At 46.9% G+C, this 24,832-nt stretch overlaps 1 protein-coding gene across 1 annotated transcript in view; it reads right to left on the reverse strand.

Moving 5' to 3' along the window:
- LOC118771983 (protein O-mannosyl-transferase TMTC1-like) overlaps nucleotides 1-24,832 on the reverse strand; it is a 90,573-nt gene that overhangs the window by 24,536 nt on the left and 41,205 nt on the right. Inside the window, exons 5-8 of the mRNA XM_036520193.1 lie at nucleotides 22,085-22,166; nucleotides 20,683-20,786; nucleotides 14,809-14,998; nucleotides 8,599-8,720 (exon numbers count right to left, since the gene is read on the reverse strand). Coding sequence (XP_036376086.1) covers nucleotides 8,599-8,720; nucleotides 14,809-14,998; nucleotides 20,683-20,786; nucleotides 22,085-22,166 — 498 coding nt within the window. The remainder of the gene's footprint in view (nucleotides 1-8,598; nucleotides 8,721-14,808; nucleotides 14,999-20,682; nucleotides 20,787-22,084; nucleotides 22,167-24,832) is intronic.

A 24,832-nucleotide genomic window follows, 5' to 3' on the forward strand; every position in this document is an offset into this window, starting at 1 on the left:
TCATGTCACAGCCTGACTGCGCGAAAGAGAGCGCCCAAAAGACCCCCTCACCGTCACTGCTGTTTGAGCTGCTCCTCTGTCACCAACGGCAGACGTTTACTCTGCTGCACGGTGACCCAACTGGCATCCACCAAAACCACAACGTGGTGATCTGCAAGCACCGACCCAAGTGAACTGTTCCTGTCAGCTGTCTGACTGATCATGTGGGAGATGAGTATGATGATGGGGTTTGGGTACTGAGGGTCTATCTGGACTCTGTCCTTGGAATTGATTGTATTGTTAATCGTTTCGCATTATTACCAATGACTATAACCCAGTAGTGACTGGGTCAGTGGGTCATACACTCGGATTATCCTCTTGCTCTGAACTCTCAATGATCTTCTCTGCTTTTCACACTTGCCTTTTATTCCATTTAGATTAGAAGTGAAACAATTAAACCCAATAAATCTGTACATATCTGATGCTAATTAGCCCTAACCTGTTACTGAGTTCTGCTGAACACAACCTGTCCTGAAAAGCAGCTGAGGTTTCTCTCACGAAAGGCAATGAAACCCGCAGTGCCGGGAGACTTCTGTTCGTCATTCCTCTCTGTTCCGGATTTAGCTAATTGAATTAATCAGTTGTCTGATTAGATTAGTTCAGGCTGTTTCCTTGCTCCACAGAAGTTGAACATGTGCCTGCCACAGAGGCGGGCAATGAAAGGCTCCTTTTAAAGCGGATAACAGCTTTTATACGGCGGGAACGCGGCCATTCAGAGAGCCTCGCAGGCAGCGGGTAAACAAAGCAGACAGCGCAGAAATATCCAGACTGGGGGGGATATGGTGACTGGGTGCAGATTAAAAATCGCTGCCGATGTTGGATGTGCCGTCATGTGCAGAAACACAGTACTAGGGATGAGGGTGAGGGTGGTTTCCAAAGTGGGACAACGCTGTAAATTTGGATTTCTGAACAGGGGCAGGGTCTCCCCATAGGGGGTGTTTGTGGCCATCAGGGGGGGTGCTGAGGCCAAAGGGGTCGGGGGGGATGGGGGGGGTGGGGGGGTTTTAATACTAGAAAGGAGGGTGTCACATTCTGAATACCTAACACAGATAAAACACATCTAGCTGTATGTCTAGCTGAAGAAGGAAAAAACAGCACCAACACTATTGAAATGAGGAAAATCAAAGATGCAAGGTAGGAGTCCGAAAACTCATCTCACAGACATTCTCTGCCTTCGATCCAAGCCGGGTTCCGGATGTGGGGTGTTAAATGCAAAAAAAAAATAATAAATTTAAAAAATTGTTGAGACGCCCTATTGTAAATGGAGTGTCAGCAAGAGACACGCCCACGAGCTCCCATCTCACTCAGATTAAATCTGGAAGCAGGCGGCTGCAATTACAGATTGTCTCGAGGGCTGAAAAATGACTAGCCTTTCAATCTGCAGCTCAGCAGGGTTCTCCTCCTCCTGTGATGCACGTCTACACATCAGCGGAGAGGTAAAATAATACACACACCTTGATTCAAACCAATGTTTCTCCTTGAACTCCATCCTTTCCCCCAGTCATATCCAGTAACTCTATACAGCTAGGCTCTAAAGCAGCATTCAAGTGAATGCATGCCCTGATCTATAGGCCATTTAAGAAAGCAATTAAAGGCTTGTATTTTAGTGTGGAGTTTGGAAACACTAGGCCTGAGGTTTGAATCCTGCATTTTAAAGATCGAACTGACATGAAAAGAGAGCCGGGAAAGGAAACAAAGTACAGCAAGTGTGAGTAAAAATCCAATACAGGGAGCGAGGCCCAGTGCTGGCTCCCCGGAGGCTCCACGCACTTCCAAACTGCCTACGCGGCAAGCGCGGCGAAGGTGAACGAATCGCGCCCGCAGCTCCGGGGCTGCCCGACGTCGGCTTGCCCTCCGGGCGTACCAGGAGTGCTGTCATTGCCCCGACACGGGACGTGGCCCGGTGGCCTGACAGAGCTCTTCACCCCTCCTCAACGCCTCGCAGGTTCCATTTTCCACGGCGGTGAGCGGCGCTGAGCGCGAGATATCGAAACCCGAGGCCAGGGCCCGCCTGTGCAGAACCGAATGCAAACCCAGTACTCTGCAGCGCAGGCGGCTTTGTGGCAGAAACTCAGCGGAAGACAGTGAGAAGAGACAGATTAAGAGTAATGAATTATGCCGTATGCTGACTGACTGGGAAAGAAGGAGGAAAAAAAGAACAAATTGTACTTTGTGTTGATCAAGCTGGAGCTGAACTCTTCTTCTGTTCTTTCTGACAGTTACCTCCAGATTCCCCTCACGTTTGCCATCCCCGTGCCCTGGCCTTTTTTGACTTTTTTGACTTTTTTGAACTGACCTTTGACCTCTGAAATGCCACAGTTGTGGAAAACATATGCCAGCTCACGTGTGTAATTAAAACTGGGAGACTGTGAGAGGCCTGCAGTGTATCACACAGCGAGGTAGAGCTGTGAAAGGAGTCCATGTTTCCTTCACAGATCAAACTGAAACAAGTCTTTTTGGCACGACAATAAACAGACTTGTGAAACAAAGGCCTTTTCAGATATTACCTGAAAAAGAAACAGAAAAGCTTACCAGTGCAATAACTTCACATCACAGTTTTTTTAACAAGGAAACAGCAAACAAATTTGTTTTGATCTCGAGCAGTTCGTAATGACTGAACTTGCACGCTTTCGTGTAAAAGGTACAAAAAATCCTTTAATTTCTTCTTTAATTGCTCGGCTTTACTCACTAAATCTGTTCTCTGCCTTCCTTTAGAGTTTTTCTTCTGAAGGTATTTTGCTATTGTTTCAATACAGGTCTAATTCTGTGATTTCGGTTAATCTGTCAAGCTTTTCAGTGTGTCTGCTTTTAAAGTCAGGCTATTTAATTTTTTTGGCAGTTTTACTGTTGGTGGTTTGGATCTGAGACTCACTGGATTCAGGGCAGCTCAGTCTTCTCTTTCTCCACTGAAGCAGTTTTCCATTGTTTCTTTGAGTGCCAGCCTTTGAAGCGTTTCCATTATCCGAAAGTAAATTTCTAGTGATCTTTCTGTCAATTTTAACAGTCATGTTTTTTAACAAGTGCAGGTTTCTAAAATCACAGAAGACATCTTGTGTTGGACTAGTTTCATTCTGGGCCTAGGTAAAATGGCAAATTGCCAAAGCAGGAAAGCAAATATGTTAGACTGCAGGGACTGGGATTTGATTGCTTTACTTGGTGGTATAAATGAAACTAGAATTGCAATGGATCTCAAGTTCTATAAAATTTCAATCTTAACTAAAGAAGATGTGAGGTGGTCACTGTGTATGTGCCAAGATGGGGAACTACGATATCTTTCACTTTCTGACTGTGAGTGAGTGCTAATACAGCTCTCTTTTGTCCTCTCTTGGACTGTTTTGTTGGACTGATCTCATGTTGCTTTGCAGGTTTTGCATTTGTGAGTGTGTGTGTGTGTGTATGTCTGTATGTGTGAGTGCATGAATGTGACTGAGCGGTTGGATGTTGTAACACAGAGCTGAATATGTATCAAAATTTCTGTGATTGTCTCACTTCCTTTTCTCACCCTGCTGCTTCCTGTGACCCTCTCGGAGGACAGGGGATCTCTACTACATACATCTACTGCATTCTGTACTGTAAACAAACCAGCGTTCCGGCAGACAGGAACACTGTTAAATATTACAGTACACAATGCTCTGGGCAGCTTGGATCAAGAAAAGCATTTAAAGAATCTTTAAGAATCTTCATCATTCTTAATATCTGCTGAGACTACTTTTAGTCGATTATTTTGACAAAGCTCTTATTTGACACCTGATCTGCTGATTACGTGAAGTTACCTGCTGCATGTATATTTTGCTAAATATGTGGCAGGAGGTGTACTGGAATTACTGTGAAGAATCAATACAAGGCTGCTCTTTAATTTGTTTTTCTAATCCATCCGTCCCTGAAATCTGAGGCAATCAATTCCTTTTAATTAGCTGTTGAATGAATTGTTTCAGGCTGTACCAAGTAATGGAAAAACAAACTTATTTTGATTAGGCTGAATGCCAATTTCTTTGGTGTTCTTGTTGAAAGGAGAAAAATTACCAAAGATAAGATGAATTTAAAAATGTTGCACCAACACACCTCCAATAAAAGTATTCAACTGACATCATTGTCTAACCACATTACCCTGGGGTTAGCAGTAGCTACAGCCAGTGTTCACAGTAGGTCAACATGACCAGGAGCCACTGATTAAGAGAATTGCCATGGTCACAGTGAGATGATCCTATCTGTTAAATGGCATTTAAACAACGATCCTCCACACGCCCCCACAGCATAAATGCCTCCCGAAATACCATTTCAAAAGGTTAACGCTGTGCTCAATGTTCATTTCGTATAATATAGACAGTCTGTTGAAAAAACATCACTTTATTAAAAACCTCAATGGATAAATGACTAAATGGAGTAAGCCAGCAATTGATTTTCTATCTGAGAAGAGACGGTGACAGATTCAGCACAGCGTTGCATGATGGGATACGTCCCTTATGGCACTTTATCAGTTGTGTGTTGCTCTGACACATGGAGAGAGTCCATTACCTGCGCATCATTCCATTTAAATGCTTGTCTCATTAGCATGCGCACTGTGTTGGTAATCTCACACCGACAGGGGAGAGCGAGACAGGGGAGGTCTATATGCTGTTTAATCACAGAAATGCATCTCGCCGTGGTGTGATTAACACGGAGAGTGCGCGCCAAATTCGGCTCATGCGGGATTTTACACCAGCACGGCAGACGCGCGCAGCGTCTCAGTTCACCTGACTGGAACATCTGCTCTGATGAAAAGAGTTCCCATGGGGGCTGGGGTAAGTAAAACGTGCATGCGATATTACATTACTCAAATAATAATCATGCAATGAGTGGTGGGATTGCACACTGTATATGCGAGTGTACATTTACTGTGAATATAGCACAAGACACAGCATGCAGACAGGTAACGTAAAGCCTAAAATAAAAGGGCTAGAAAGATACTCAAAATCAAATTTGAACTTCAAAACTCAAAACTAATCCTCGCCTCTGACCAAGATATAGACAGATCCTAATTCTGTGCTTTCCTTGTTTGTTCAAACCATAGCATTACAGGCTCAATCGCAAGAATAAGCATTTTCCTAGGAAAAAAGAGAAACAGATTTATGTTGCCTCTGCTTTGCAGGACAAATCTGCCATCTGTGCAGGTAAGCCAGCCCATCAAGACACAGGGAAACTCAGCCTGCCACATGTGTGGTCCAGCAAGGGTATATTTCATCTCATTCTGAATTTTCTTAATGTTTGTGAATAATTATTTACCCATAAACATTACTGTTTTGCGTTCTCCTTGATATATCCACATCTCTAAGTGCATACATACACCTTGTTCTCTGTATGTTGCACTGGATGTGGGTGTGTGGTAAATATCTGCTTGGCTCAGCAGAGATGTGTTTCTTCTGATAACACCATGGCGGGGAAGGGGGATAATGCTGTTTGTTTTCGCGATCGGCAAGGAGGATTCGGAAGAGAACGCCCTGAGGGGCCGTTACTAAGGGAGACCAGTGCTTCGGTCTCACTCGCTAATACAGCCAAGTGAGGAGTTTGGGTGATTGACGGTTCAGTGACTTGAACAGAGCTGTCAATGAAGAGTGTGCGGAGTTTAATATCTTGCACAATTAGAACATCTTTGATACTCTGTTGAATGGGCTGATGACATAGGAGCCCAGACTGAGCTGCTCGGTTCTTTCCTGTAATAGGGTCTCAGTGGAAGTAGATCACAGTTCTGCTATAAAACCCGTCACACTAGGAGTGCCGCATCACTGCTCCACACCAAGGGAAAACAGGTACAGGAGGGGTGATTCTTAAGAAGAATGTCACCTGGGAAAACGCTTTGATAAGATGTTCCTCGGAGACCATGCTGAGGGCCTCTTCTTTATATGTGGTTTGCATGGCCAGCCAAGCCCTATTTGTGGGTTTGATTTTGGGAAACAAAATGTTACATGAACATAAAGCTCTGGCAGATACAGGTGTGGTCCATTAATGATTTATGAAAACTATACAGCCAAGCTCTGATAATGTGGCTGTAAGGCCAGACTTCCATTGCGTGAGATTCTGTTAATGATGTGGGGGGCTGTAATCCCTAATCGCAGTGTAACCCTGAGTCTATCCCCCTCCCCCCCGGCTCTGAGCTCGAAGATTACATCACCACCACGGCCTGATGAGTCTGCCCGCTAAGCCAGGGATTCGCTCGCTGCCAACGTTACAGCCTGGGTACAGCGGGGTGGATTATCTGCATGTGCTCTTTCTTTATCAGCCGAGGGAACGACGGAGCAGAGAGGGAGGGAGCAGAATAGAGAGAGGGAGGGAGGGAGGGGGCAGGATGGAGGGAGAGAAGGATGACGGCTGACAGAGGGAAGGAGAGGGGGAAGAGTGTGAATGGAAAGAATGAGTAAGGTGAAAACAGGGGAAATGAGAGAAGAAAGAGGGCTGAGACAAGGAGGAAGAAGACTAAAATTCCTTTATTTCTCGCCCACATCCTCCTTGAAATGTAACTTCATATAATATGCCAGCCTAAACCAGACAAGCAGGTAGCAATACCCACTGAAAACCCCACACAAACTATGGAGAGAAAACCCTCACAGACACTACAGAGGAATAACCCCACACACACTACAGAGAAACAATCCCACACACTACAGAGGAATAACCCCACACACACTACAGAGAAACAACCCCACACACACTACAGACAAATAACCCCACACACACTACAGAGAAACAACCCCACACACACTACAGACAAATAACCCCACACACACTACAGAGAAACAATCCCACACACACTACAGAGAAATAACCCCACACACTACAGAGAAATAACCCCACACACACTACAGAGAAACAATCCCACACACACTACAGAGAAATAACCCTACAGACACTACAGAGAAATAACCCCACAGACACTACAGAGAAATAACCCCACAGACACTACAGAGAAATAACTTCACACACACTACAGAGAAACAACCCCACAGACTCTACAGAGAAAAACTCAGACTCATTTTGTGCTGGCAGCCCATGCCAGAGGAGAGCAAGACGCAGTAAGAGGATTCAGAGGAGAGGGCCACGGTGTTCTTCACATGGGAATGAGAGCACTTAATCAAGCACCTGACGTAGGTGAGACAGAGTAACACTCGAGCAGCTCGCGCTGAGTATTAATGTGAAATGAAGGAGGTGACATCTACTTACAGAGGGCTAATAAATTAGCCAGAATTACAGCAGCCACACTGTCTAAACACCTGCACACAGTCAGAAAGACACAGACACAGAGGGAGAAGGGGAAGGCAGCCCCCGCTATTAACAGCAAATAGCATGGTTAAAATGCATAGCAAATTCCATTGTCTTATTTCAGATCTAATCCATTTGTGCTGTATTCTCACAGGGGCAGATCAACTGGGTTATACAGCAGAGTAGCACATAGGATTTAGACCCTGGACTTGAGCCATAGAGTAACACTTTCGGGGCCCTGATAATGTCTGGAAGCTTTAGGCTGCATGCCAAATACACGTAACCTTGCTGTGCCCTTTGACATCACATCAGTGTCAGAGGGCCACGGTGACCCCTTGTGCACCACTACTGGGACCCCCACCCATTGGCTCTGTGTCACAAAGGCAGATAAGGGCTCACCTGTCGGGACACAATGTCTCCACTGAACGCAGAGACACAGGTTACATTATTCATGAGCTCCGCTCCTTGTGTGTGTGCGAAATGAAGCCGTGTACTGAGGGGAACGGGAGGAGGATTATACCAGAGACTGAGACAGAGATCTTTCTGCTGTGCTGAGAGTGCCGGTGTGCTGTCAGTGAAGGGAAGGCTGAGTACCAAGAAAACACACACGCGTGCGCGCATGCACACACACACACACACACACACACACACACACACACACACCTATATGCACGCACGCACACATGCACAGGTACACACACACACCGATACACATATACTCTTAAAGATTCACACAAACACACACATACACACGCGCACTCACGCACACACACACAAACACGCACACACACACACAAACACACACACACACACACACACACATACTGTCTGTTCTTCCTTCACTCCACTATATTCTTTGCCCTCAGTCTCATCCCCTCTCCCTCCTCCAACGAGGAGGTGAAATCACATCCCATCAGCCTTGCGCAGAGCCTTGACCACCCTGCTCAGCCATGCCGCACTGACAAGCCAATAACTGACCAAACTGCTCCTGCATACAAAACACAGAGAAACACCCCGAACGAGCCCAGCAGATCTGCCTTCAGAGAAGAGGAGCCAGACAAGCCTCTCCATATGAAACCAGCCTGGAGTCATGGACCAGAGCTCAGGCCCCAGGAACCACAACTCAGACCCCAGGATCTAGAGCTTAAGAGAATAGGAGCTACAACCAGGCACCCCAAAGCTCTCACCCCACGCACCGCCTCGTTCACCCCGGGCAACCCTAGGATCTTTGCTCCAGCCCACACAAAGCTTACCTGACCTCCTCTCCTTCAGTCTGCATGGCTGGGTTTGACCACACCGCCCCCCTCCCAGTCCCCTCCCACTCACCTGGGCATGTAGAGGACGCGCTCGGCCACCACGAAGCCCACGCGGAAGAACAGGTTGCTGGCCGGGACGAAGGGGAGCACCAGGAACAGCAGCCCCACCAGTACCTCCCGCCTCTCCGGTCTCTGAGGAGAGGGGGGGAGAGGTCAGTACGGCAGGGGGCATAGGCCCCACCACCAAAACCCTTCTCAAAGAGCTCCGGTCCTCTCTATCAGGGCCCTAAAGCCTTGTCCTTTTCCCTCCTTTACTCTATTCCTCCTGACTACATCCATCCTTCATTCCTTTCATAATCATGTTCCGATAAGCAGTCCTAATGCACAGCAAGCTGCATGGCATTGCACATGTTATTAATTTATGGCTGGACATTTATTATAAGTAAATATCATTGCCCCTTCTTGCATGGTCCATCAGAACCCACATAAATCCTCATGATGCCACAGTGCATACAAACCTCTTTCTCCATCAGCATACTACATTTGAACACATCTGTACCAGCATAATGCGTTTAAACACACCTGTATCAGTGTAATGAATTTAAACACACCAGTATCAGTGTAATGATTTAAACACACCTGTAACAGTGTAATGAATTTCAACATACCTGTGTCAGCATAATGCATTTAAACACACTTGTAACAGTGCACTACACTTAAACACACGTGGATCTGGATCAGCATACTATATTGAACCAAATCTGAATTAGCACACAGCATTTAAACACAGTGTTTTCAGTATAAAACATTTGAACTCCTGCCATTGCTTATTACATTTAAATACACATGGCATCAGTATATAACATTTGAACACACCTGCATCAGCACTCTGCATTTAAGCACACCTAGCCCTGCATCAGCACATTCAAACACAGTTGAGAACAGAGAGGGATGTCCTCACAGGACCCCCCTGCAGCACGGCCCTCCATCCCCTCTGTAAAATATCTGCATATGACATTACTCCCCTGCTAACTCATTCTGAGCCTTTGAAAGAATATTAAAATTGGTTATGGGTTTCCAAGCTGTCATTGTTTTTGGCAAATCTATTGTCTATGAAACTTAAGTGAACTGGGGGGCGAGGGGAGGGATATGTGAAGGAAAATATGGGTTTCAAATGTGATAGATTTTGACAAATACCGCAAGCTTGAAACTAATGATACCAAAACGCTCAATCCCGCAGACACTATGGGAATCAGTTATTCGAGATTTAAACGGCGGAGTCTCACGGGAGGTTAATTTCTGGTAATTTCTCTCCGATATAGGTAATGGTGGCGGTCAAAACAAGGGGAAAAGGGAAAGTCTCTGGCAGCCATTAATACACTTGTGAGTAAGCATTTCATTAGAACTTGAAAGAGGGTAACCTCGACCCACTCTGTCACTTGCCTCATGTTATTATGAATTATAATGAATTATGAATTGTCCGCTGGATGTCACTTGTGGAATGGTCATTTTGGGAAATACGCCCCCCTGTGTTGAAGTAATGGCATTTCTTTTTTGGGTGTATATAAAACGCTGCAGGGTCACCTACCAAGCAACCAGATGTTCACATGGTACATGAACAGATGTATTCAGTGTCATTTTCTGATGTTACACACTTCCAAACCAGTCAACAGCTTCCACAGAAGACGCATTTGATAAGGCAGGAAATCCAGGGCGATCACTCAAGTCAAATGAGCCGCAAACACATATACATTACATTACATTATTCTCATTTGGCAGACGCTCTTATCCAGAGTGAATTACACAGGTTACAATTTTTTACATGGTACCCATTTATAGAACTGGATATTTACTGAGGCAATTCTGGGTTAAGTACCTTTCCCAAAGGTACAGAAGCAATGGCCGCAGTGGGGAATCAAACCGACAACAAACCCTTGTTGTCTTTACCACTACCTACACTGCCACCCCATATACTTCATGATATGGGCAGAATATTCACAGATATGAAGACATGGCTAGCTGTAGAATAAAAAGTAGTTTACAGGCCTTCTAATGTAATAATGAGTTGTTTCACATCTCTGCCATTTATAGAATAGATTCTTAATTACAGCGCGAGAAGGTCTGATTAATGTGTTCCAATATGGAAGCAAATTTGGAAGTGTGAAGCAATTAAGACGTTGCCAACCCCCTCCCCCCCCCCCCCCCCCAAAAAAAAACACTGTTAATTCATTTCACAGAATTTCAAGCGGAGCTATTCGCTTTTAATTAGCGGCCATTTCTCCTCATTTCATTGCTAATGTACTTAAGCTAACGTGTTTGCTTTGCCGCGCGCGGGCTAATCCGCGTAATGAACCTGTCTGCTGCGATTTCACAGGGCTCGCTCGTTGGGTTAATGAAGGCTGCGAGGCGGCGCGGTGCTATAAACAAGCGCTCCGCGTCTCTCGGTTCCCTCGCTGCCGGCGCCGCCCGCCTCGGGCTGGCATTTTCGTGGGCGCGCCTGACCGCTCCGGCGGCTGCAGTCTAGTACCGCAGGTTGGGAGGGGTCAGTGTGTCGCGGCTCGCGGAGCGCGGCTGCCTGATCCCAGACCTGTCTGGGAGAGTGACGGGCTCGTTTTCAGCCGTGGCTGTGATTGTGATGCGGACCTCCGCTGATAGGCGCCCCCTCTCTCAGGCTTTGGCTGGTCTGCGCTGATTGCTCCCTCTGTGTCGCCTGCCTGTTTGAGCTCAACGCTCATAGGCAGATCACCATCTAGTACAGGTAAAACCAAGCAAGCTCAAGTCACTGTTTAGGCTGTACTTGTCTTTTGGTCCTGATCCTAGTCACAGTGGTGTTTGGATCACGACCCAGTCACAGTGGTGTTCGGATCATACTCTAGTCACAATGGTGTTTGGACCATATCCCTGCCACAGTACTGTCTGGATCATACCCCAGTCACAGCGGTGTTTGGATCATAACCCAGTCACAGTGGTGTTTAATGTTACTGTGGGAACGTGAGCCCACAGACCTACAATGCAACTCTGCAGAGTCAGAGCAGACAGCAGTGGATCTGCAGTGTCACTGAGCCTCCTGTTACTATGGTTGCAGTGGCAGGAAACCGGGCACATTAAGTAACACCTCCTGAAGCTGAAAGTGAAGGTTTAACTCCTTGGATGAGGAGGTCAAACATGCTGAGGAAACTGACTCACGGTGTTCGAATCTCAGAAACCCAGACTCAGCCTTCTCCTGTTATACCTGCTCAAGGCTTTACCGTGAGTCATCTTTACTGTTGTGGTCGCAGAACCTGGCACTGGCTCTGACACAGTCTCCATGGTACTGACAGCCTCATATCCAGCCATGTTTCACCCCATCTCTCCTTTGCCATCCCGCTCACAGGCACAGTGTGGCGGTGTCCACCCACCACACCCTGCGTGCCACACCGCACGCAGCCAGTGACATCCAGAGAGGACTGGCCAGAACTATGGAGGTTCTTTTCTGAGAAGACAAAAGGACTTCTCATTCTGTACAATGGAGAAAGTCACCAGAAAGATCCCTTTGACAGGAAAATGACTCTAAAGAATTTTCTGGAAGGAAAGCAGGAGACTGACCGCAGACCATGTGACAATACCCTGGGCAGGGTGTACACTGAGGTCAGCTCCGACTTTGGAAAATGAAAGTTTCTGGAAAGGTGCAAATGAGTATCATACTGAAAGCAAAAAGAAAATAATTGCCGCACTGTATTAGATTTCTATACAAATCAACCTTTCCGCGTGTGAATTCTCTCTCTCCTTAATTATCATTATTATCAATTTAGTGACGGTTTTATGAGGGGGTAATATTCAGCACACACACACTGCTCATGCCAGGGGGTGTTTAAAAACCACTTAAAGGTTCTCAAAACTGAGGGTATGATATTCAATCAAAAGAAACTGCTGCCAAGAGCCCATTTAGGAGACAAAATCAGTTATTACAGCTGAAAACCCCCATGTGCTGATGACACCTACACCTTAGCTGAATGGCCAATCTCAAGAGGGCATTACGGTGATGTAAATGGAAAAATCTTTTGTTCATTTATGTGAGCCCACAAAAGCAGATGGCTAAAAAAACTCCTGTTTGCTCAAGAGGGGGGCGGTGAGGGGTGGGGGGGACGCCGAAATACAGAGAGGAGGTTGCAATGTGCCCACTGCACCTGCAAGCGAAGAGCGTTGTGCCTTTTATCAGTTACTTTGTAGCTTGGAATTGTGTCAGACAAGCAGCCTTAAATGGTAGTTCATAGCATGGAACAGAAGCTGCTGGGATTTCATCTGTGGGGAAAAAACCCTGAGTTTGAAATTTAACATGTGTTGCAGGAAAACAGATGGGGAGGTGTGGGGCCTCTGCAATCTTGAGGGCGGCCCGTGACCTCGGTTCTGCTGGCTCAGCGGCTCTCTCCCCAACAACAGCGTCCCCCCGGGGATCTCTGCACAGCGCGTTTGTAAAGCGTCGAGGTCAAGAGCACAGAGCCTCAAAACAACACATGACGGATATCGTCAGATATCATTACAGACCCCCTCCCCCATGAACCTGAAGAAAACGAGCAGCTCACTGCAAGAACAGAGGTGCAACGAGTAAGACATTAAAAGTGCTGCCCAGAACAGTCCGAACACGGCACCGGATAACCTCTTTTCTTTGCGTTCTGGCAAGGAGTGCTTGCTTTGCACACTTTGCTCAGACTGACCTGGGTCCAGGAGAAAGTCTTATCAAAGCAGTCCGCCTGTCCCCCACCTTTATAACCAGACAACATTTGACAAAAGAAAGCTTCACAATCCTTGCTTCCTGGTAAGCTAAAACTGTCAGACAAGAAGAGAACCATAACTAGATTGTTTTGGCAGCTGGTAACTTTATGTTAATTAACAAACAAGCGTACACACATGATAAACTGACATTATGCAGGATTCAAACATCTGCAGATGTTAGAAATCTGACAACAAAGCCATCTGTATTTTGCAGGGTCGCTCACGGATTGCACTGCTGTAATTTATATTGCTCTGTCAACCTTCACCCCCGGCCGCCAGTGACAGATGATTCAGCCAGTCGATACCCGATCGAGCTGATCTACGGGAGGGAGTTCTGCCGTCCACCCGCTTTTGTCCACGTGGCAGGTACACTGGAGGTTAAGATACAGCCCTGTGACGGAGCTGTCATCAGTCACAGAATACAGGGCTGGGAACAGACCCAGCTATGCTCCGAGCAAAGGATTCAGAATGCGTGTATCTAAACACAGGGCTCAGACACAGACCGCAGCATTGAGGATTCAAACGTTCAGAATCCTTTCTCTCAGCATCAGCCCCAGTTGTCTGACAAAGGACTCAACAGGGAGACAGGTGGAGTGAATCTGACTGACTGAAAGCTCCACAGCAGTCGAGCCAGTGTGCTGTGCGCTTAAATTTGTGCTTGTCCGGGGCGGCAGGTAGAGAAACAGACTTGCAAGAGAGGATACAAACACCGTACCGAGACACCTAAGCCCCGTTACAAAGGAACCGTGCAGAATGCTGGGATTTTACAGGCTCCTGCGGTGGCCTGCTGGATAAAATCCACAGAGCTCAGTGAAACCCACATCGCCGCCTTAGGAAGGCACACAGAGAGCCACACTAATCGGCCCTAAGCAAAGCTCAGCGGTTTTAGCAGGATGTAGAGCTTGTTAAGGAGAGACATTTGAGGATCAGATCCACAGCAAAGGAGTGTCTCCCCAGAGAGGCTTCTTGTTTGAAGTGCTGGGCTCGGTCCCCAGCAGAGCGTATGGTGAAGCAGACCTCCACGGCTCCAGTCTCTCATAAGGAGTGTACATACTGTGCAAAGACCTCCCACTCACTCTCTTTGGGGAATCCCCATCCCATACATCTTCCTGCCTGAGAGAGAGTAATATGGGCTCGTGTCGTATGGAGAGAAGAAAAGTAACCTAAATGAAGAGAAATAGCTTTGCGCCAGCTCCCTTAGCCTCTGGGTTCCAGGTGGATGGGGTGAGGGAGTGAAGGAAGGAATTTTAGGGAGGCAGGGGGGGCACAAGGGACTCTTCTCCTCAGACCCTTCAGACTGAATGAGATGCACACCTGGAACACGGCAGGGGGTCGCACAGAAAGGGGGGGCGTGGTAATCTGTTAAAATGTTTAGGGCACATATGGGGCGTTTGAGGGCAGGTATGAACCCTAAGCAAGGACTGAGCAAGATAACCAGGAATTAAATTTGAAACGGTTTAAGTGCAAGGGGTCAAGGCTGACTGCCCCCCGGTGACGCAAACGGGCACTGCGTCCGCCCACCACTCACCTGTACGGACGTCAGGCAGTGCAGACACAGGCAGACCACGACCATTCCCAGCAGCAGGGCGGCGATGTTGCGCACGTCCCACAGGGACTCCACCAGCGGGATGCTGCCCACCTGCCAATCATAGCAGAGCACGATGGGGGCCAGCAGCAGCCAGGCGTTGAAGGCCAGCAGGTAGCAGTAGGTGAGGAACCTGAGGGGGGCAGAAAGAAGACATCAGCAACCCCATTACATTACTCACTCGCTTTACCATAGCAGCAGCAGTGCTAACCATTCAACTATTACAGAATTCAGAACAGATGTAATGGGTCAGTATTCTCACAGGCACACAAAAGTTACTGCAAATTACCAAAAAGGCAGCGTAACCTTTGTTATTTGAAACAGTGACGCCCTAGCCCAGAGTCTCGTGTCTAGGAATCAGCTGTTCCATATGTTGCTATGAAACTTTGACTCCAACCAATTAAAAGCAGGATCAGTTCAGCTGATGCAGTAAAGCTGAGGCCTATTCCTTGAGGGGAGTTCTAAATGCGTCGGTCACCTTCTGAACAGCTTCTGCTGATAGTCCTCAGTGAATCTTCCCAGTTAACCTCAGGGCCTGGCGGGCTGAAGTCAGGGCGTAAACCTCCTCTTACACGAATTAGGACATAATGAATTAGCCAAAAGCCATAATGGGAGGAGCTAACAGCACTCTGTTAATCACGGGCTTCTATGAGCCAATCAGAAAATGCTGATTTCCACAGTAAGGCACTAGCTCAAGTCATTAGCTCAAGTCAGCTGATCAGTTACAGAACACAGTAACTGCACTCATTCTGGGGTTCATAAAGCCTCATGCCGCCATTATGATTACAGTTATGAGTCAGAGGCAATAACAACAGGAGATTAACTTGCTTAAGTGAGGCGTGTGAGGGAGATAGGAATTCAGCTGGTTCAGGTCCATTTAACGTGGTCATCAGGTCTCCTGGGATCTGTAAATCAAATCAGCTCCAAGCAAAAGGGCATAAAATAAACACGAATCCACAACTGCGGATTTGCATAGTCCTGAGCGGCAATAACGCAGACTTCAGTCTTCACGAGAAACCAGCAAGTTTAGTCAAATAAACGCAAAGGAATGTTTGCCGAAAACTGCAAAAGACTACAAGACTTACTGTACCACTGCTGTCAGGTACTGTCAGCCTGATATCCTCACAAAACAGATTGTGTCTCCTCAGGGAATCTTATGTAATCTAAACACTGTGCAAGAATAATAATTTTTTTGGCATAATCACGCCATTTCTACCATCATTACATAATCTGTTCTACTAGCATGAGCCACTGGTGTACGGCCTTAAGCTTTTGATGTCTGTATAAAAGTTAAGCTGTTATACAGCAAAGACTGGTGTATTTTGAAGCACAACAAGAGAAGATTCCTCAGGATAAACGCTGGAATTTACATATGAGGGCTCTGAGACGAAAAGACATTGCTAAAGCACCATGGCACCTGTTACGCTTCCTCCGCCTCCATTTCCCCAACAGCAGGTGGACTTTGGTAGGGGTCAGAGCTTAGCTTCGTGACTCCCCATGCGAGACACAACAAAACAAGATATAAACATCCTCACAAGATGATCTGCTGTGTAAATGCAGCTTAGCCAAACCTAAGAAGTCCAAAAGATGGCCGTTCTGGAACATTCCATTACCGAGCGTGAGAGAGCTGTGAGACAATTCTGGGAGCCCCTGTGTTCATGAAAAAGAACAGAACCACCCCTGGCAGGCCTCATGGCGTCTTTGGCATTTCAACAGAGCCTAGGGACAGTTTGAAGTTATCCTGTCCTGAAACCGTGTCAAGGTAAAACGAGGACAACCGAGGACAAAGTTAAAACAACAGGGACTAGGAGAGCAAAGTCATTGCTTTCCCACACATTCTGCTCCGCATGGAACCGCACGCTGATTATAGTAGGCATATACTCACAGGATAACACATAATGATTACATTGCACTTACACAGACATACCAGGAGAGACTATCTATCTGCAAGACCGTGCAGCAGGAATACCACAGCATACAGAGACATATTCGGATTGATTTTTAAAATACGGGTACCACCCAACAGATATAAACAGACCAAGCATTGATTTCACCAGGCCCACAGCAGATAAGGCAGGATTCTGTATCGATTTTCCAAAGGACAGCATAAACGCTATTGATAGCGACTGCATTGATTCATGCAGAAGTATTATGGGCTAACACATGACACAAATCGCCTCATTGACAGAGTGAGGGACACGATATGTGGTCATCACAACATTATTTATCTGCAGCTTTTCCATACAAAGTTTACATCGTATGCAGCTCCACCTTCCAAGCTAATTTCACTGAAGCAATTCAAAGGCGTTTTGCTCAAGGCTACACCATCAGTGTTCCCTACTGGGACAGGACCTGGCAACCTTCTGGCCACAAGGTTAGCTCCATCAGTACCGACTCACCTCTGCCTCTTTGTATGCTTCCCTGATATGATCTGTGCTAATAATGCCATTGTGTTGTTGTTTTTTTATCAGCAGGACATAACATCAGTGCTAAAAAAGGAGCTGATGTTTGGGTTTATACTGTAGATATATAAGCCCTTAGCTCCTACACTGACAGGTTGTACAGCAGTTCTTTGGGGTAATAAGTACTCTTAGCTCCTGCTCTGTCAGAGATTTGTAGGTGTTTGAGAGCTGTAATATTATGTGTCCTGTCCTTGTCATGGGATTGCTGTGGACAGACTCCCAAAATGCTAAGAAAGTATTACAGCCAGGTAACAAGGCTGTCACCTGTCAACTGCTGAATGTCACTTTAATCAATTGGAAAGGCTTTGATTATTACCTGCCGTCACAGTTTTGGTGATTAAAACCCCATCAGTGACTCTCACGTCTGAGAAATGAATAAATAAAGAGCATGTCCTGGGATGACTTCCGTCTCATATGGTCAGCAGGATGGCTGTGAGACATCTGATTGGCCAGATGACCAATAAAGTGTGGGGTATGTGGCCAGCGCAGGAGAGCTGTGCTCTTTTATGAAGACCTGCAGGAGAATGGATTCTGCCGGAACACTGCAAATAGGCTTTGTCTGGTGCGCACCTGGGGGCTGAATCAGACACAAACATACCTATCATACCAGGTCTCCTGTGTGTGTGTGTGTGTGTGTGTGTGTATGTATGAGCATCTGTATGGAGGCACATCTGTGTGTGTGTGTGCTGACATCAATGTTTAAGAATGTGGCCCTATTTGTCTGAAAGTTAATTTTTTAAAGTGGACATAAATCAAAATGTTTCTATGTTGGTGTGTATGTGTGTTCTATACGAATGTGTGTGTGTGTGTGTGTGTGTGTGTGTGTATATTTGTGAGTGTAATTGACCTGTCCGTATCACATGTGCTCACTGTGGCTGTTGAGTGCTTTAATGTTAGTTCTTTACCCACTATGGTTGCTTACGACAGTCTCACAGTGCAATATGCCAGGACTAAATACACTCAGTGCTGCTTTATTGTACAGAAATTTCCCTTCCTGCTTTGACTGACGCAAAGCCAAACTCACACCAATCTGTTCTAGTGACCCCAACTGCCAGGGCACATATGGTTCACATTACCAACGCACTGCATCTGTTTAATGAGTAAATACATAGCGCAGATTCCAAAGAAAACACTTTCTACAATCAATTAGTCCAATGAGTGAGGATAACACCGAAACCGCACAGAGCCTGCACAGAACCCAGTCCAATAAGGCGTGCGCCGTGTGGTGACGGGCTGAAATCATAACAACGGAGCGAGTACAGACAGTGTCACAGTTTTGGTGATGGAATAAGGTAGAATGGCCTTGGAGGAAAGGTGATGTCATGTCTGAGCTGGCAAATTAATGAAGTGACTGGGTGTGAGCCTAGAGGGAGACCTGGCCCCTCTAGACAGGAGAGAGAGAGGATGCCTTTGCCTTTCTGCAGACCAAACAAGGAATGCACACAAGGAATGCTGGGAAGTCTCTGAGTGGGGGATAGACAGATGTCTCTCTCCCTCTCTGGCCTTGCTGGCTCTGTATCTCTTTTCTTTCTCACCTCTCTCTCTCTCTCTTTCCTGTCCCTCCTTGTTTTTTCAATAAGAGCAGCACACTGCTCACCGATGAAACCTAGCTTCCTGAGTTGCCCGCTAAAGCAATGGTGTCATGGCAACAGCAAGCTGTCAGCTGGAGAACTTTAGTGTACATCAGAACTTTAGTGTACTTTACATATTGAATAACCCCAAGGTAATGTATAGATAGAGAGAGACAGAGAGAGAGAGAGAGAGAGAGAACGAGAGAGAGACACACACAGCAATACAGCCTTTTCCTTTGATGGGCACACATTCTAGGACATGCTCTTTTAAGCTTTTGTGACAAAAATAAGTTCTTTTCAAGCCACAGGTAAAATGTCAAAACGTATCATCTGGCAGATGAGCTCTGTTTTAATTATAGGCCTACGGTACAACCCAGCTCTGGCAAAATCTCCAGGTGAATATTTTTCTTCCAAAACCATAAAACATTGTCAGCTATCTGTTGCATATCAGGAATGTCTATCTAACATACAGGGGCACTAAAAAACAAATATCTTATATATAAATATATTAGATATACATGAATATGTATTTTAAGTGTTCATTTTACTGCGTGAGACCACAACCACCAACGCATATCCATCAAACACATATTAATGAATAAGATTATACAAGCAAATGCTTAAATAATGAATATTGATACTTTTTCATGCTTAATACCAGTTACTACATATTTTAAAAATGTTTTATATGGGGTTTATAAAGGTTTACAGTCACTGGAGGACATGCAGTCTTTGAGGTCACTCAGGCCGCGACATTTCTACTGAAATCCATACAAAACGCTGGAAAAAACAGCCTAATTAACCGATTTAGTGGCTAATTCAAAACCCCTCACTTGTAGCCAGCTTATCGTTAGCTGCAATCCAATTTCTAATAATGCTGCGTTCAACCCCATTTCAAATGACAATGTGTACAATCCGACCCTAATGAAACCGTGTATAATCACATTTCTAATGGGATTGTGTTCCTACGGGCTCAGAACCAGCAGCCCAATGCTGCAGCCATTTAAACACCCAGGCTGGTATGAAGCAGCTCACTGTATGCATGTGGTCAGAACCGGTGTGGGGGTCATGGGCTCAGACATGCCTCCTTTCACATGGGAACCACCCCCTAAAGAGCCCCATTAGTCTCCACTCTCATGATTATTATCATTTAAGATGCAACCAGAGCTTAAAAAAAAAAAACTGTGGAGAATTCCTTGGGAAAAAACAGCAAGCATTTGAAAACGAATCCGGAGGAATGTGCTTCCTTAAATCTCACACTTGTAATAGAAATATGACCGCTTCCACAGATTGTGTGCACTAATAGCTCTGGACTGTTGGGAGCAGCCAAGGGTGTTATGGGTAAATTGCAGCTGGGCCTGCCGTGCGGAGTGGAGGGAGGGCGTGGACTCCTCTGCACGGCTGGAGAGAGCAGCGGACAGACGCACCGGGGCGATACAGGGCCAGGGGCCGCGTCTCTCTGTAAAGCAGAGCTGGAGTCATGCAGCCGAGAGGAAGCGGAGGAAATTTGCAGTAAATTTCCCAGGTGACTGTCTCGGAACAGTGCAATATTTCAAGCAGCCTGTTGCCTCCGGGGCTGATGGGAGATTATCTGTTTTCAGAGGAGCACTGTGGAGGCGGAGATTTCAGTGAGGCCATCACTTACAACCCACTCTGCAGACCCCAGGGGAATGGGAAGGGGGTGAGGGACAGAGCGGGAAGAGGCAGACAGGAGCCAAAATGAGTGACAGATCAGACAGGGTGGACCCGCTGGGTTTAAGACGGCGAGGGGTCAAAGGTCATACCTGGTGAGCAGGTGGGGAGAGAAGGAGGCCGGATTGTCTTGCTCGGAGAACAAGGGCATGGAGCCGCCCATGACCCACAGGCGGAAGGACATGATGATCGCCACCTGCAGGAGAGTAAGTATAGTCTCAGAAAATATAGTGAAAAAAAAACACAACAGCAACAGGACAATGAACCTTTACTCCAGAAATGAGGCATAAGTTGGTCGCAAGTCTCTCAGTACACAGCACTCTGAAATGATCGTGACCATCAGCAATACAACTCCCAGTTGACACCATCTGAGTGCTCAACTCAATCAACAAAAAGTTAACCCTCGCTGACATTTAAGGACCGGAAAGGATTGGACTCGGGGCTGGCACTGGATCCTGTGGAAAAGTAGAGGAAGGTCCACACAGTCAGGCGAGCATAAAAACAAAACCCCAAAGTAACTTCAAGGAGCGGAGAAACCTGCCCCTGAAAGGAGCTTCTCCATCTGACGTAAAAATAGACAGCACAATAAAGCACCACCGCCTCGTGCTCCTTTGGCAATGAAGCTGTTACTTTTTTTTTTAAGGCCTGGATCCCGTAGGACAGCGTACCAGCTGTGCCGAGTTGATAACATCATATCCGCGCACATTATTTCCGAGGCCACAGCTTTCTCCCTGGGAAGGTCAGGCGAAGGTGGTGGCAAACAACGGATCAGGAGACCGCACCACCCGACACTGGCGTTCGGGAGGCGGAGGCTGAGCTGACAACACGCTGCCGATTACACAACCCGTCAGCCGGAGGGCCGGGTGAGACACGTCGCTTTCTGCGCCCCTCTGAGAAAACATAAATCACCCTCTTCCCACATTAAGACGCCGCTTTACACAGGAACGTTATCATGAAGAGGTTTTCCCCCAGCGGCGGGAGTGCTAATCGTTCATCAGGAAGAGTAATCATCCAGTATTTTTTCTGCGCTGCGGACCTCGCAGGTACACGGTAATCATTTTCTGGAGTGAGTTATTAGCCAATCCTCCCCGCGTGTCACGTTCAAGGGAAACAAATCATACAAGCGCAGGAACACATACACGCGCTCAGGCAAACTCACAAACGCGTGGGTGTGAACTCGTGCAGACATAAATACAGGAGAACGTCTTTAATGGTATCCAGTTTAGTAGGTGTGTTTGCTAAGAGGCATGAATTTCCATGTCTGTAGGGAAAAATGAAAAATCAACGTCAAAGAAGCCAGGGTGAGTTTGGGTCACAGAGAAGACGGAGTAGTCAGAGACACCATGTGACACAGGAGGTGAGAATTTATACGCTCATGGACACACATGCGCACGCATAGCGTAGCTGCGACCAGCTTCTTTTAAAACTGTCAGCAGCAGGGCTGAGCTCAGAGTTTCCACACTCCGCACGTGGTGCTGGCAGCTGTAGACTCACATGAAGGCAAACCAGGCAGGCGCGTTTGGCGAAGGGCCCGAACACTCTTGGAGCTTCCCTCATTTTGGTGCAGGACAGGTACCTGAAACACAGCAAAGGCAGAGTGGTTGGGGGTGTGTGGTGTCCATATCTGGTCAGCTCATCAGTCACAGCGACCGACAAGAGCAGACATACATGATCGAAAACAGTATCTAAGTCCAAATCTACTTCAGTGCCAGTTTTGGGCCACTGGCACTAATGGATGTTCTTGCATGATAAAATGTGGCTGCTAATTCTGTTGGTAGACATTGGTCATTGACGGCACCTGTTGCTGTAAGAAACACACAGTGCCCCCACAATATGCAGGACTCTACGTGGGGGTAAGCACATTCTCATTCATAAGTATTAATGGCATTCATATGTAATAGTAGCTGGCCTGCAGTGCATTTTGGGTGTACTCCTTGCCCCCTGGACATTCTGGCAAAGCTGGAAGCTGCCAAAAACAGCGACGATTCAATGTCTCGGAGAAATTAATCCGGCAATCAAACGGACCCTGAGAAATAGAGGAAGCGGAGCGACCGCACCCTTCGCAAAACAAAGAGCACAATGCGGTTAATGGCTCCCCTTCAAGGAGGGAGGCCTGGAGAATGAAGTCACACACAACGCCTGTTTGAAATAAAGACCTAAGTCAGGGCTCTGAGGGGCGGGGAGTGGGCCGGTAACAGGAAACCTTAAATCCCCCCTTCGCCTTTGAAACCACGGGAGAGCCCTGGTTGCCGCGGAAGAGGGGGAAACTCACGGCTGCGAGAGAGAGAGACTTTCTTCACACGCAGGAGATGAAACTCAGTGAGTGAGAAAAACGGCGCAATTCCTGTGTTCTGTGGCGGAAAATGTCCAGCCGTTAAACGTCGTTCCACGGAGAGTGAGTGAATGGGGACAATGGTAGTGTCTTACACAGATAGCATCACATGCTCCTCATTAATTCGCACCCGTTTGAAACACGATGAGCCTCTGCTTAGATTTGGCTGAGCATTAAGTGTTACCCGCGCACACACCCGTTCCCCCACGGCGCTGAGCATGGAGCGCAGACCAAAAGATTAACAGATATCTATCTCACCTAACACCCCATAATCAGAGCGCAGGCACGCCAGGGCGACTCCCCAAAAGAAAGCCGAGGTGCAGGAGACCAAGGACGGCTCTTTTGAAAGCATCTATCTCCCTCCCTCCCTCCTGCCTAATCCCTCTCTCTCTCTCTCTCTTCTGTGTTCTTTCTCTCCCTCCTAGTCCCTTGTTCTCTCCCTCCCTCCATATCTCCTCCTTTCCTTCTTTGCCTCCCTCCTTCTCCCACCATCCCCCCCAACCCCCCCCTCATCTGTCTCCATTACCATTAGATCCAGACTCATTCACGCTCGCGGTAATACAAACTCGTTTTCCAACAGCACGGTTAATTATTAAACGGCCTGAACGAGGGGCGGGGCCCAATTATAGCTGCTCCCGCAGAAGCGCTGCCCCCGAGACATTTCCCACAGTTGCCGGCGACGTCAGAAACCTTCCGCGTGCCTCTGTTTTGCTGTTTACTGAGGAAGGTCAATTTGTTCCCAGGATAAATGAATTTCTGCTTCGTTAAGCAGAGCGGACGCCACTGCGGCTTTACTGAAGGGGCGGCGAGTGTCAGGGCCGTCTGGGGGGAAGCAGCGCGGAGCAAAGTTTGGCTGCAATTAAGCCGGAAGAGGCCTCGAATCCAGACAGGCCAAAACTGGCCGAAGCACTCCTTCTGGAGAATAATGTTTTCAAACTGGCTCGGAGGTTAGCTGAGGGAAACACACGTGCAGACTAAAATAACCTCTAGCTCCACAATGATTTTGTCAAAAGGTCAGCGTTGTTTACACGGAAAGGTGACATTCCTGACTCATTTTCACGGCGAGGTTATGTTTCCTACGGGGAGAAGGGCAGGGTTCGTGAACTCTGTGTTGTCACAGTGTGACAGGAAGTTCGCTCCCTCCCTCCTGGTTCAGTTGAAGGTCAGAGACAACTCCTGATTAACATTTAACGCCCTCAGTCTGAGGCCCCTGATACACCTCTATACAGGACTCCACATCAGGCTCTGCGCCCAGAGAAAATACAGAGGGGCGGACTTGAATTCCACAGGGAGGATCAACCATCATATCATTAAAAAAACGTAATAAATTCTATGCAGACATCGGAATAAAAGGAGACAACTGAGGGTGCACTGAGGTCCATCTGGGGGTGCAATGCACCCCTAAGCACCCCCATAGCGCCGGCACATGATGAACATGGTGCTCTAGAATGTGGCGCCAATCAGAGCCCTGCTTTGTCCAACACCTGTAATATTTAGCAAATCACAAACCTGCATTATGTGACAAGACCAATTAGATTTCTGCTACTTATAACTCATATCCCAGAGAAAATCACAGTTACATTAGCTGTAACCTCCTGTGAGACTGGTGAAGTCAATGAGAAAAAATCTAAATTTAATTTTAAGCTTGAAGGCTGTACCATTAAATGTACTGGTGTTCCTTCAAGCACAGAAGAAAAGTTTCAAAGACTCACACTACTCACACATCATCAGTACTGGCCCTGCTGAACCAATGAGAAACCCTGAAGTCATTAAAGCTTGACCTCCAAAACCAGTCAAAATGCTTCCTGACAAACGCCACGCACATCTAAATATAAAGGTGATGAGTGCTGAAATCTCAGCAGGGGAAAGCAAGCAATTAAAACTTAAAACAAGGCTTTTCACTGCAAGGT

The sequence above is a fragment of the Megalops cyprinoides genome, chromosome 25 (genome assembly GCF_013368585.1).
Source record: "Megalops cyprinoides isolate fMegCyp1 chromosome 25, fMegCyp1.pri, whole genome shotgun sequence".
Taxonomy (NCBI): Eukaryota; Metazoa; Chordata; class Actinopteri; order Elopiformes; family Megalopidae; genus Megalops; species Megalops cyprinoides.